General features: G+C 40.7%; 1 protein-coding gene across 5 annotated transcripts in view; it reads left to right on the top strand.

Annotated features, from left to right (window-relative positions):
* gpam (glycerol-3-phosphate acyltransferase, mitochondrial) overlaps nucleotides 1–13,411 on the top strand; it is an 80,870-nt gene extending 67,459 nt beyond the window's left edge. For all 5 annotated transcript variants that reach the window (XM_038822166.1, XM_038822165.1, XM_038822164.1 and 2 more), the window contains exons 18-22: nucleotides 676–801; nucleotides 1,307–1,427; nucleotides 4,570–4,638; nucleotides 5,532–5,590; nucleotides 6,597–13,411. In XM_038822166.1, coding sequence (XP_038678094.1) covers nucleotides 676–801; nucleotides 1,307–1,427; nucleotides 4,570–4,638; nucleotides 5,532–5,590; nucleotides 6,597–6,710 — 489 coding nt within the window. In that variant the 3' untranslated portion in view covers nucleotides 6,711–13,411. The remainder of the gene's footprint in view (nucleotides 1–675; nucleotides 802–1,306; nucleotides 1,428–4,569; nucleotides 4,639–5,531; nucleotides 5,591–6,596) is intronic.
* Nucleotides 13,412–14,217: the final 806 nt, after the last annotated feature.

Genomic DNA, 14,217 nt, shown 5'->3' with positions numbered 1-14,217 from the left:
TGAAAAGGAAAAAAGTGGTGTATAATGCTGCACCCACCATTTGTTTTTTTCTCTATACCAGTGGTAATTTGCTGGGAAACAATGAGGTTGAGTTTACAGAAAGCAGGTTGAGCCACAAAAGAAAACAGTGACGATTCCGTGCTCTTGGTTTCCGTGACCTTGTACATAACTTTAGTTCTTTAGGCAAGTCTCTTAAAGATTTTGGCTATGGTTTTCAAATGGAACCCATCAGTTTATCCAGAATTGATTAGAATAGAACTCACTTCCTTAAAATGTTGCTGAGTAAACTCCACAACTAAAGCAAACAGCTCAGAAGGTTAATTCCCACTTTGCTGTGTCGGTCGCCTTGTAGTGTCACAAACTTTTTCAATGTTTTATCTTCCTGTGTTTTGCCATTCATATTTATGACACCCTAAAGGGTATCTTGTAATTCATTCTGTTGCAATGCACACACACAATACGGCCACAAACACATGCGCACACGGATCATATATATATATTGTATATAGAGCAATTGATAGAGATGGAGAAATAGAGACAGTTTTCTCCTTATACAGGTGGATATGTACTTCACATCCAACTGTCTGTGTCATGGTTATAATGCAGTGCAATCAACTATACATGGCACATGTGTTTTTCAAATCATAACCAGATCTTTATTTATTAAATGATCAGGAGGATTTGAGCCCCAGTCCTACAGAGGAGACATGGGCTAATAAATATCCAGATGGTCTATCGTGGAGAAGTGATGAAGAAGATGACAGTGATTATGGGGAAGAGCAGCGAGACCGTTATCTAAAGGTGTAGTATTACAAAATCAATTTGTTAGAAATTTAAAATTTCAACAATTTAATTCTAGGTCCTAGTTTGGTGCTCAAAAAAAGTTCAGAGGTGTTTACACACTCCCACATACTCATGATTGCTGCTGCAGAATACTTCCTTAGTTGTGTCATTGTGCTGGAGATATTAAAGAAATTTTTTTTACTTCTTTACCTGTGTAACATTTGTTGATCAAAGTTTAGTGCAGCTCTTTGGTCTCTCCGAACCACATTGCTTAAGTCTCCCATCTGATTGATCCATGCTAAATGCATTAAATTGGTCCCTGCTAATCATCTAGATTGATTTTCTATTCATGCTACCATTTTCGGGGGCAGTGTGAGTGGGAAGCTGTGGTACTCGGTGTGTACTATGAAATGTTGAAGATCAATTCAAAACATTGCCTGTGAGCAGTACCACGCAAGATCAATTAGCGCATTAAGATATTGTTTATACAACTGCAGAATATTCTAAAATTTAACTGTTCTAGGTGAGCCAATCTCAGGATCATCAGGAGTTCATCACCTTCCTACAGAGACTGTTGGGCCCTTTGTTGGAAGCTTACTTTGCAGCTGCTGTTTTTATTCAAAACTTTAGAGTTCCAGTTGAAGGTAGGTTTTACTGAGGACGTCAACTGCTCACTTGTATTTGTGACTTTTGAAATATGTATTAGAGCATAAGGTGGAGGAGCAGAAGTAGACCATTTGGCCTCATCGAATCTGCTCTGCCATTCAATGGCTGATCTGATATGAATCCTCAACTCCACTTTCTCGCCTTATCCCCATAACCTTTGAACCCCTTACTGATTAAAAATCTGGCTATCTCAGCCTTGAACATATCTAGCCTCTACAGCTCTCTGCGGTAAAGAATTCCATAGATTCACTACCCTCCTTACTCTGTCTTAAATGGGCGACCCTTACTCTGAGATTATGCCCTTTTGTCCTAGACTCTCCCACAGGTGGGGGGGGGAAACATCCTCTCAGCATCTACTCTGTCAATAACCCCCTCAATAAGATTGCTTCTCATTCTTCAAAACGCCAATGCATACAGGGCCAACCTACTCGACGTCTCCTCAAACGAAAACCCCTCCATACCCGGGATCAACCTAGTGAACATTCCCTTGACTGCCTCCAATGCTTGTATATCTTTCCTTGGATAAGGGGATCAAAACTGTTCAATAAGTTACAGTCACAGTTTGTGAGGGTTGCGGTTAAGGCCAGCGTTTATTTCCCTTCCCTAATTCTTCTTCATCGAAGGTTTATTTATTTAACCTTCATCGCGGCCAAGAACCAAAGTGAGGTAAGGTTTGCAATCTATAATTCTTCCAAGTAAAATACAAAAAAAATGATCGAGCAAAATAAAATAACATCTTGATTGTTAGATTAAGATCTTTGTTATCAGGATTCAAAGGTTGAAAATCATTGGAGTTTATTCATTGTGCCAATCAAATATGGCATTGAACTATTCTTAATTCTTGTTGTTTCTGATCTTCATTCAGTTGGTTATTTTGAGATCGTTAGCTGGTAGACACTGAGCTCTGCCTGTGGGTTGCAAGTAATTAAGTTTGGCAGTGATCTTGTATTAGAATGGCAGAATTGATTGTATCTGTTCTTGAGTGAGTCAAGATAGCTATTGTGTTATGCATTGTAGCAAAAATGGTAGGTAGAATGACTCGGTAATCTAGAATGACTCGGCAATCTCTTCTCTGAACACCTTCAATGGCTTTGCTGCTTTGTGAGTCTGCTTGACCGCCAAGGTGCCCCATTTTCCGATACTGGGCAAACAAAAGATGTGTAATTGCCCTTGGGAAGGTGGTGGTGAGCAGTTGCTGTCCATGTGGTGTCTGTGCATCCAAAATGCTGTTAGATAGGGAGTCCCAGGTGGTGACAGACATGGAAAGGGAACTTGGGAAGCGGTGTGTTCTTATGTGCCCTTGTCTTTCATGGTGGTATATGTTCGACGTGTGAGATGTGTTGTTGACGAAGCCTTGGCAGTTTGTCGCGGTGTACTTTATAGATTGTGTGCCCCGGTTTGACGTTTAAGGTGGTGCATGGCATGCCGATCAAGTGGGCTGCTTTGATCCAGGTGGTGTCCAGATCCATGAGAATTGCTGGGGCTGCACTGATCCAGGGATCTTCAGAGTATTTGTTTATAATGCTCTTTTCTGCCTTGCAAATGGTGAAAAGTCTGTGGGATTGGACTGGATTGGATTGGATTTGTTTATTGTCACGTGTACCAAGGTACAGTGAACGTATTTTTCTGCGAGCAGCTCAACAGATCATTAAGTACATGGGAAGAAAAGAGAATAAAAGAAAGTACATAATAGGACAACACAAGATATACAGTGTAACTACATAAGTACTGGCATCGGATGAAGCATACAGGGTGTAGAATTAATGAGGTCAGTCCATAAGAGGGTCATTTCGGAGTCTGGTAACAGTGGGGAAGAAGCTGTTTTTGAGTCTGATCGTGCGTGTTCTCAGACTTCTGTATCTCCTGCCCGATGGAAGAAGTTGGAAGAGTGAGTAAGCCGGGTGGGAGGGATCTTTGATTAAGCTGCCCGCTTTCCCCAGGCAGCGGGAGGTGTAGATGGAGTCGATGGATTGGAGGCAGGTTTGTGTGATGGACTGGGCGGTATTCACGACTCTTTGAAGTTTCTTGCGGCCCTGAGCCAAGCAGTTGCCATACCAGGCAGTGATGCAGCCCGACAGGATGCTTTCTATGTAGCATCTGTAAAAGTTGGTACGGGTTAATGTGGACATGCCGAATTTCCTTTGTTTCCTGAGGAAGTATAGGCGCTGTTGTGCTTTCTTGGTGGTAGCGTCGACATGGGTGGACCAGGACAGATTTTTGGAGATGTGCACCCCATGGAATTTGAAACTGCTAACCATCTCTACCTCGGCCCCGTTGATGCTGACAGGGGTATGTACAGTACTTTGCTTCCTGCAGTCAATGACCAGCTCTTTAGTTTTGCTGGCATTGAGGGAGAGATTGTTGTCGAAAAGAGTTACTTGCTGCAGAATTCCAAGCTTCTGGCTTGCGCTTGTCGTCGCAGTATTTACCTGGCTGGTTCAATTACATTTCCGATCAATAGTGATTGACAGGAAGTAAGAGTCTTTCAATTTTCGTTGAATACCGTTGATCACTGAATAAGTAAACAATTACACTGGGTTAGGGTTACTTGCTAAAAGGATCATTAATCAAGAGAAGCAGAATGACTTTCATTGATGTGGCTATCAGGGTGCTCAGAAATGTATGGAGATTTTGGAAAAGAACTGGGAACGCTCTTACGTTTTGGAAGTATTATAACAGAAATCTCCAAAGACTAGTCATAAAAGCCATATTTATGAGCTGACTTTTAATGCTTACGCAGTAGTGAGGAAAGTTGTTAGTCATGGGGTCAGTATACTGTTGCAATAGCTTTACTTTCCTCAGTCAGTGTTTAGTCTGGAAACCAGCTGCGTCACATCATTTCTCAAAATTCAGCATTAATAAGACCAGCTACAAAGATGGAGCTGCATTCATTAGGGAGATTTTTTTCCATAATGTATGCAGGCTATAAAAATAGTTATTGTGCTTTTTATCCCTTCCCTTTCCAAACAATGGTTTATTCATCTGTATGTGATGGTTGACTAAATGCTGCTCAAAATGGAGGAAGGCCCAAAATAAGCAATCTAATCTTCTGTAATAAATTATTTTCTTGGGCCAGTGACTATGTTAACAGTGTTTTGAAAAAATGCTGTTGTTTTTCAGAAATGGAATACATCAGCAAGTTTCACAAGTATCTGTTATCCAGAACAGAAATGAAGATCGCAGTATTCGGTGAGTTCTGTTATGTTACTGTTATTCCAATTTCAATCCTTTTTCAAAGTGAGTGCAAACCACATCTGTGATCTTGGGAAGTAAATAGTTATTGGTAACTTCTCCAAATGTTTCAGATCCTATTATTTCCAGTGATTTGTGTTCGCTTGTCAAAGTAGAAATCCTATCAACGGTTTTTAAAGGACCAATTAAATTTTGGTTTAACATCTAATCCATAGGATAACCCACCTGGAAATGCAACATTGTTTCAGCACAGATGTAACGCAGTGACCCAGATTTTCTGTTCAAACCCTGTAGTTGGACTCAAACCCACAACATTCTGATTCCATGGTAAAAATTCCACATTATCCTGTGGAAAAAAAGAGTGAAAATTATTTTGGACAAAAGAGCACAAAAGACTCTCATCTCGTGATTCGAGACAAAAGCCCAGCCAATTTGCAAGCCAACCCAATTCGCAAAGTCCCTAACAGCTGAATTGCTAATTAACCCCAGACCCTGCACTCCACTGTATAATGTGCCAAAGCGTACTAGCATATATGTATTAAGAGGTTTGTAAGCGTGTGACCCATTTCAGGCGTTGCACCTAATCCGACAGAAAAGAGGGAGAGGCACCATTCCATGGTTTTCCCTGATCTGAAGCTGAAAGTACAGAAGGGCAATCCCATCTGCAAATTTCTCCCGCCAGATAGACGTTAAACTCTGATATTCAACCAGTGTTTTCTTACAGCAATTAGATGTGTGGACTTTAAAGGAACACAACTCCGTCTTAACGCTTGTATAGCACATTGTGCATTGTATGGTGTATCACTCCTGTTACATTGCGTACCCTCCAACTTGCCATGTGTAACACCAGAGGAGATCTGCTGGTTCACCATGTTTTCTTTGCCCTGCAGGTGAGAGTGCCACCTTCTGTCTTGCAAAAAGTGCGGTGAAGACTCTTAAAGATCTTGGGGTAGGCAATCTTTTCCACGGTCACTTTCACTGCCGCATGACTAGTTTCTTAACTAAGTTAATGTATATTATTACTTGCTAAGAGTATGAAATGCAGGCAAAAAACTGTAAAGTTGCACCCCATTTAATTTATCAGTTAGTGAAGAAGAGATCTTAGATCTTCCAGCCGCAGTGTGCACCACCAATCAGGTTATGATAAACATGGGGTTCTTACAGCAACAGAGGCACGCACATATTTTGGCAGTGACTGACTTGGTGCTCAAGTAGTTACAGTCTTTACTTACTGGCCAGAAAAGTTGTGTCATCGCTGTTGTTTACACAGTATCTGCCCATGATCTTTTTTTTATCAAACCGTGGTCCCTGGAAATAAGACCACAAGACAGAGGAGCAGAATTAGGTCACTCGGCCCATCGAATCTGCTTCGCCATTCAATCATGGCTGATATTTTTCTCATCCAAATTCTCCTGCCTTCTCCCCATAACCCCTGATCTGTTTATTAATCAGAACCTGTCTATATCTGTCTTAAAGATACTCTGATTTGGCCTCCACAGCCTTCTGTGACAAAGAGTTCTACAGATTCATCACCCTCTGGCTGAAGAAATTCCTCCTCATCTGTTTTGAAGGATCGTTCCTTTAGTCTGAGACTGTGCCCTCTGATTCTAGTTTTTCCTACAAGTGGAAACACCCTTTCCACATACGCTTTATCCAGGCCTCGCAATATCCTGTAAGTTTCAATAAGATCTCTTCCTTCCCCACTCCCCCCAACCTCATCCTTCTAAACTCCAACGAGTGCAAACCCAGAGTCCTCAACCGTTCCTCATAAGACAAGCGCTAAGCTTTCAAAACAGCTGATGGTGTTGTAGGCTTTTAATAACATTATCCGAGCTACAGTGTTATGAGATTGTGTTCAGATGTAATTGTGAGAAGGGAATATTACGGGTGCTGCAAGCTGCGCTTAAAGAATTTCAAGCAATTTATAGGTAATGTGAACAACTCTGCCTTTCCAGGTTTTCAAAGCGCAGAAAAGCGGGAGCTCCACCTTGGAACTGAGCAGCACTTTTCTACCTCTCATCAATCGACAAAAACTGCTGGAGTACATCCTTAATTTCACCATAGCATAGAAGTTGCTGGGCAAGGTGGTGCAGATGGTGATTTGCTGACATGGACTGATCAATCCATTTGAATTGGATAATTGACATTTAAAAGCAGAAATGAATACTTGCTGCGTTCTCTCATTTGTTTTCTTTTTAACTGTTTTAATGAAGGGCACATGGCTGAATACCCTCCCTCCTCCCCGACTCCCTCACCTGCCCTGTGCAGTCTGAGCTAACGTACCATTCCATTCAGCGTCGCCTCTCTTGTGTCTTTTGATGCGGGTACATGAAAACGTATTCCACTAAAAGGCGACGGCCATCATTGCTGCTGGCTTGTTGAATACACTGATATTTTACGATATCCCTAGAAACTGCGAAAGTTTGTCTGACCTTTCGTGCTTATGTAATTTATGCTTGTTATTTAAGTTGAGGAGATTTTACATTATTCCTGAGAGGTTGTGGTCATAGGCCAGAGATTGTAGTGTCAAATTCAGCAATAATGAATGAGGTACCAAATTATCCTGGGTTCTTGGGACACTGGGGAGCATTGTTGCCATGCAAAGAAAGCCATTTGCTAAAACATTCTGCTGTGCTAAAACCTAAGCGATCCGACACTGTGAGTTCTATGAGATTAAGTTGTGGACTTCCCGTGCAAAACCTTTAGGCTGGTATCTGCTATTCTCCAGACTTCATTTCAGTACTTTTGATACAGTACGATTGTTCTGTGCTTAGGAGTGAATCTGTGCGCACGCTATTGGCTTTATAAGAGGTCTTCACCCAAACCTATCTTTAACATCAACCACCTTCTACTGAAAGATCAGCTATTTGCAATAACTTAAAACATTGCAATCATAGAATGTATGCTACCTAATGTTCTTTCCCTTTAGGGAATCTCTTAATGCTGATATAAGGCTCTGATTCTTCCAGTTGGCTGATATTGGTCATATTCCAGATATCTTAATAAAGATATCCTTCCACCCCATGGCTGCAACCCATTGGTAGCTAAATAGGGACAGCATCTGACTTGGCCTCTGCTTTCTGCAGTGCTGCATGAAACAGCTATGTCAAGAACTATATAACAAATTTGGGGGTTGATGTGGCCTCAGCTGTGAGGAGAATTATCCAGATTGATATATGCTCCTCCTTCCCCATGTACAACTTTCTCTTTTTCTTTCCTCTCTCTTTCTTTAATCCCCCCCCCCCCCCAACAGTTCCTGAGCCTGGCCACATTGACATTGGGAACTTGCTGCTTGAGGAGTCAAAATTGCCGATCCAGGCTTAACCACACTGCCCTGCATTATTAATGATTAATTGTAGTGACAATTATTTGACCTGTACTTTGTGTGTGCCGGACCTCAGATTACAGACTGCTTTAGGGTTGCTGAAAACACACTCGGCATAAGTACTTTGATTAAATCTGAAGTACACAGTGACCAAGAAACAAGCCATATAAATTCAAAAGGGCCAAATGTTTACAATAGACATAAATTGTACCTTGGCAGTAAGGTAGTACTCCCGGTAGTTATATCTATTTTGTGACGAGCAACTTGCTGTAAGAATAGTGTGCATGGCTACTAACCTTTAACTTCAAATCCCAACCTTGATGGCTATCGAAACTAACTAACCATCCATCACAAGGTGCCTCCCCAAACATTCAGATTTCCCATTGTCTGGTAACAAATGTATTTTGCCGATTGGGGGGGGGGGGAACTTAAGAAATCCCAAGTTATTGAATGTGCATCTGTTGCTAGACATTACAGATCGACCTTGTACCTGTGAAGTCTGCAGCATTAGCACTGACGGTTTTCAAAATACTTCAAACGATGGTGTTAGCGAGTGGAGCCACTTTGAGCTGTGCATTATCTTATCGAAGCAATATGGAGTCCAACTCATTCCTCTGATGACACTTGTCAACCTGAAATTTAAGTGTATTTGCCATTACTACTGTGTGGCATGAAATCCGTACAGTGCACAATATTTTGTCCTGTCCCTCCTAAAAGGAGAGACTTTCTAACCACAGGTTTTATGCTGGGAATACCATGACTAAGAGAAGTTAATTTCTGTGTGCTGCCTTTCCAGCTTGAATCCCTGTCAAGAACAAATGGTAACTCCTAGAATGGTGGACCACCTCATACTGAGGAAATATGAATAAAAAAGCACTTCAGTATCATTTATAAAGGCTGGGATTCGGAAACCACATTGTTGCTGTGAAATGTGTAAATACTGTAGTACATTAACATTTTTGTACATGTTATTTTATTGTGTATCTATTTATTGAAGTTCTCAGCTATTCCCTCTTCACAGGGTTGACACAAACTCATGCTGATCGAATCTTGGGAGAAACAAAGTTGAGCCTTAATGGCTAATGCTCCACCTACATTATATAACTAAATAACTACCCAAATCATTCTTGTGGAAAACATCACCTCTGTGTTAGACCAAAGAGTTTCCACAACTTAGTTGCACTGTATTTTAACACATTTTTGTTCATTTTTTGTGTATGTCCCATTTCTAATATATGCAATATGTTATATGTAAAAACTACATGCTGCATTATTTGATGTTTCAAATTTTTGAGTGAGTGATTGCGGGACTCGAGTCGATTTTCTGCCTCGCACTTGGATGGGGGCAGAATTGCATCACTTGCTTCTGACACAGGAAGGGGGTTAGAGGGAAAAAAAATACGTGCTGTAAATACACAATAAAAAGAGAAACTTAAACTGTATTTCCTCTTTCAGATGCTGACTAACTGCTGGAGTATTTCCAGCAGTTTTTGTTCAGACTCCTAGTTTGTTTATATCCCAAGTGTCTTTGCTTTTGACTTGTTTTGAAATAAGTTTTGAATTACAGTACCCAGGATACAAAAAGATCAATGGTTTTCCTTCTAGCAGTAGGGTATTATGATGGTACAGTCAGCTTAAAGGTATTGGGTCGTATAAGTTTTGTTTTAGCCGTGTGCGTTGGTGAGAACACGGGTTCACACATTCACTAAAGCAGTGATATAAATTCAGATATATTTTATGTCATGAAGCGAACGTGCAGGAGGTTTTAACTAGCTGAAGAGCATTAGCTGGAAACAATTGCACTGATTTGTTAGGCTCAGGACTGTGAAATAACCTAGATTACTAGAAGCCTTAATTATATATGGTGCTTCCACAAGTAAGAAAGAGCTCCAATCATTATTAAAGCCATACAGGAAATAATGTGTCAAGGATAAAAACATGCAAAACATTATTAGCAGTTCACTGTCTTTTTACCATATTTACTGTGTTGTCTGCATTTTGGTATGTTCTGTTTCTTTTTAAAAAAAGAGTCTGAAACTATTTCAAGACCTTTTTAGTTTTGTGGAAGTGACTGTGGAGATGGCCCTCTCATCATTTTAAATTGGTATCTGCTTTCAACATAGCAGTCGTCACAAGTTCAGCTAACCAATGGGCTATTTTTGCGCTAACACCGGTAAACAAGTCCTGAGATAAATTAATTCCCCTGCCCGGCACCAGTTTTTTTTTTAACCCTTTGCTTACTGAAGGTTTTGATTCTTTGGGATACTGTGTCATGAATTCCACTGGCTATTGAGTACCCCTAGAAAGTGGCCTAATTTCTTAAACCGGCCTGGTTATTGAGCTTGGGCTGTATAAGGTTTTGCAGGCTTAGGCCTATCCTGCCCTTGCTTGACAGCAGCAACTACATACGCCCAAATAAATGGTCTTTGCAGTGGAGACAGGAGTGATCAGATTGAGACCAATAGCAGAAAACCCAACCAGTTTTATTCCCCCCAACCCTCGCCCAGCAACATAGGCTGCAAAGAGCTGAATCAGCACAGATTAGGAATTTAAACCTTATTGTCGGGAACATTTGATTATCGCACATAGTATGTTTAGTGAACCACCGAGGGAATTCCATCGAATGCATGTTAGAAGATAGCTGAATGTTTCACCTTGTTCTGTACTTATAAGTTTCCAATGTATACTAATTACATTTTAGCAACATTTGTCATATGAAGTGAATAAATATAGCTAAAAGTACAAAACAGAAAAAGGAATAACTCCATCTTTAGGGTGTTATGTTAGTGATCTTGCGTATGTTCTAGTAGAGCTTGACCAAGTTGACAACTCCAAGGACAAACTCTGCCATCCATTTAGAAAACAAAATTGGATTTTGCCTTACCAGGTCAACCCCTTTCGCACTGCTGTATGTAACCAGACACGTATTTCAGTTCTGTTTTGGTGAGGGACACGATTAATTGAGGAGGTTGCTGTTTCCTTTATGGTGCAAAGTGGCGATAAGCTGGAATAGTATAAAAATTGCAAAATTGTATTTTTTAAATAACATTCAGCCCAAAGATGTTGCAAATTAGTAATGGATGGATACTAAAATGTTAAGATGAGACATTAAGAATTAAGGTTGCAGTGTTCTTGGACCCAAAGGAGTTGGGCTTGGCCTAGTTTGCTGCCAGCGTATTCACATCCATTCTGGTCTAAGCTACTGCATGGAATTAGCTTTTGTCTGTTGATTAACGCCTGTCGAAAGTTGCAACTATTAATAAGGGGAATAATGTATATTCTTTCAGATTCTCACCTTTTCTGGTTGTATGGATGATTATATAAACATAGTTATTTTACCCTTTTTTAGATGGGTGTATAGATTGTACCACAAAACTACTTTAGGGCAGTGTGATGCATTTTGAAGATTACTAACCACTAAAGTTCATTTGTGTAAAAACAAAGCCGCTTTTGCCCTGGGCAGGAGTCTTGAGAACGTTTGGAAATGTGACACAAAAACGTAGTTATTGCTCAGGACATAATCATTACTGCATAGTCAAAAAAGGGTTGTGACATTATTTCTGTGCAGCTATGGGCCTTTTGTCCATAGAACATAGAACACTACAGCGCAGTACGGGCCCTTCGGCCCTCGATGTTGCGCCGACCATATTTATGTTGTTTCCTTTCTGGGGATGGGCAAGGGGAAGAATGAGAATATCGGCAAACGCTGAAACATTCTTTTGACAATTAATTGTGATCTTGATGTTTTGAAATGCAATTGGCAGGAGATGGATCTCAAAGATCCCACATCTGGTTTGAGGAGAACTGTTTGACATTTTTATAAAATAAAAGTTAATAAAAGAGGTTTGTGCTGCTTTCTTTCAGTTTTCTGGTCCAGCAGTTACTTGTCGGTGGTTTGTACGTTACTCAATTTGCACCCTAAGTTTCCGACAGCAGCTGGTTTTCAGTAACAATCCATCTAAAAATATAGGGCACGGACTGTTCTTTTCAGGATCTACCCACAAGAGAAGAGCTTTAGTGTGCACTGACGTCTGCCTCCATTTTTCCATTTACTCCCATGTGAAGAGCATTTGAGCTAAAGCACAAGTGGAAGCTTTGCTCAGCAGTGACCCAACAAAATAGGAAATTAGCTCTTGGCCAAATTTCAAAGTTATAGTTATGAAAAAAAACTTGTAAAGTTGAAGAGTTTTTAAAAAAAAACTGGTGCAGAGAAGGTTCACTGTTTCCGATAGAGGGGTTTTAAAGGATAAATAGATATGGGCAGAATTTTGTGGGGGTTCTCCGACCTTCTGTAACTGGAAACCACGGAGAAACTATCTTTAGTACGCAGATTGTCATTTCCACGAGGTTTCTGACAAAGTTACCGTGAGAGGTCTGAAGAACACCTCATTTAAAAAAAATCAACTTTGCTGTTTCCTTTGTTGGCAAATCAGTAACAATGGAGCTCGGGCTCAGGGTTATTACTTGAAAAATGAGAACATAAAAATGAAACGGGAATTAGAATTCCTTTTATGCAGAGTGGTTTACTGGATTATTTTCTTGTGACATCAATAAAGCAGAGACGACAACATTAAGAAAATAAACTCGATAAATAGTTTAAAAAGAGCAAAATAAAACAGTAGAGGGCAACGGAGTAGATTGGGCTAGTTTCAGTTGAAATGAAATGAAAATCGCTTATTGTCACGAGTAGGCTTCAATGAAGTTACTGTGAAAAGCCCCTAGTCGCCACATTCCGGCGCCTGTCCGGGGAGGCTGGTACGGGAATTGAACCGTGCTGCTTGGTCTGCTTTAAAAGCCAGCGATTTAGCTCAGTGAGCTAAACCAGCCCAATTGAGCTGCCGCTGGTGAGAGGGACCAAATTATCTTTATCTGTACTACATTTTATGATTCTTGTCGAAATAAATTTCATACATTGTTGACCAACCTAATGACACTATTGTTAATCATTTGTGTTGCAATAATACTGTAGAACGTGGTTGCCTTCAGGGTCTTTGACCATTTTTCTACAGTTATACTTAAGGATTGCGTTTAAAGCAAAAAGTATACTGTACTCGAGTTTAGACAGAAAGGCACGGAGAGAAAAATTGGTTAAAGTGTAAGGTTTTCAAAAAGGCAGTAAAACTGAGTTTTATTTTTTTAGTTTGTGTCCAGTAATTGATGAGGACCTCGCACCGATTGGGAAGTCTCTGATCGGGCAGGGCTTCCTTTTTGGTTATGAACACAATTCTGGAATAAAAACAATTTTGAAAAACCGAGGCAGGTTTTAGTCGGCTTAGAAATTCAGCATACATGCAGGCAAGCAGGTAGGAGCTATTTTGTTAAGTAAAGGCCCCCATTTCTATGGGGAAGTACGGCATGTTTATTATTCTGTATTGTACGAAGATGAGTTGTACTGATTGAAATACTGTATGTTCACCTGCTGTAAAATAAAGCAGCTTAACAATTCTTGTGAAGTCTGTCTTGACATGTGTTTGCTCATCTACCCTCCGATTCCAAACACTTGACGTTAGATTCAAAAGACTGGATATCTGGTCACATTGTTACATACCTTGGTTTACATTGTCACCTCGGGCAATATGACCACAGCCTTAAATAATAGATGTTCAGAAACACTGGCATGAATGGCAAACTCTCCCCAAGAAGGTTTCTGAAGTAAACTTGTAACAACAATTTTTTTATTCCTTCACAGGATGTGTGCATCACAGGCTAGGCTAGCATTGGTTGCCCATCCCTAATTACTCTTGAGAAGCTGATGGTGAGCCGCCGCTTTGAACCACCGCAGTGTAGGTATTGCACAGAGTGGTATTAGAAAGAGAATTCCAAGACTTTGATCCAGTGAAGGAACGGTGATATAGTTCCAAGTCAGGATGATGTTTGGAGTGGAACTTGCAGGTGTTGGTACTCCCATGTGTCTACAATCCTTGTCCTGGGCGATAGACGTCACAGATTTGGACAGTGCTGTTGAAAGAGGCTTGATGATTTGTTGCAGTGCATCTCGTAAATGGTATACACTACTGCCACTGTGCATTGTCAGGTGGAGGGAGTGAATGTTTAAGGTGGTATATGGGTGCCAGTCAAGCAGGCTGCTTTGTCCTGGATGGTGTCCTCAGCTTTGACAGAGGGTCACCTGGACTCAACGTTGGCTCTTTTCGCTCCCGACAGATGCTGCCAGGACTGTTGAGATTTTCCAGCATTTTCTCTTTGGTGTCGAGCTTCTTGAGTGCTGTTAAAACTTCATTCACCCAGGCAGG

This window comes from Scyliorhinus canicula, chromosome 16 (genome assembly GCF_902713615.1).
Source record: "Scyliorhinus canicula chromosome 16, sScyCan1.1, whole genome shotgun sequence".
Taxonomy (NCBI): Eukaryota; Metazoa; Chordata; class Chondrichthyes; order Carcharhiniformes; family Scyliorhinidae; genus Scyliorhinus; species Scyliorhinus canicula.
Note: the sequence above shows the minus strand (reverse complement) of the source record. Positions and strands in the feature narration are given on the sequence as shown.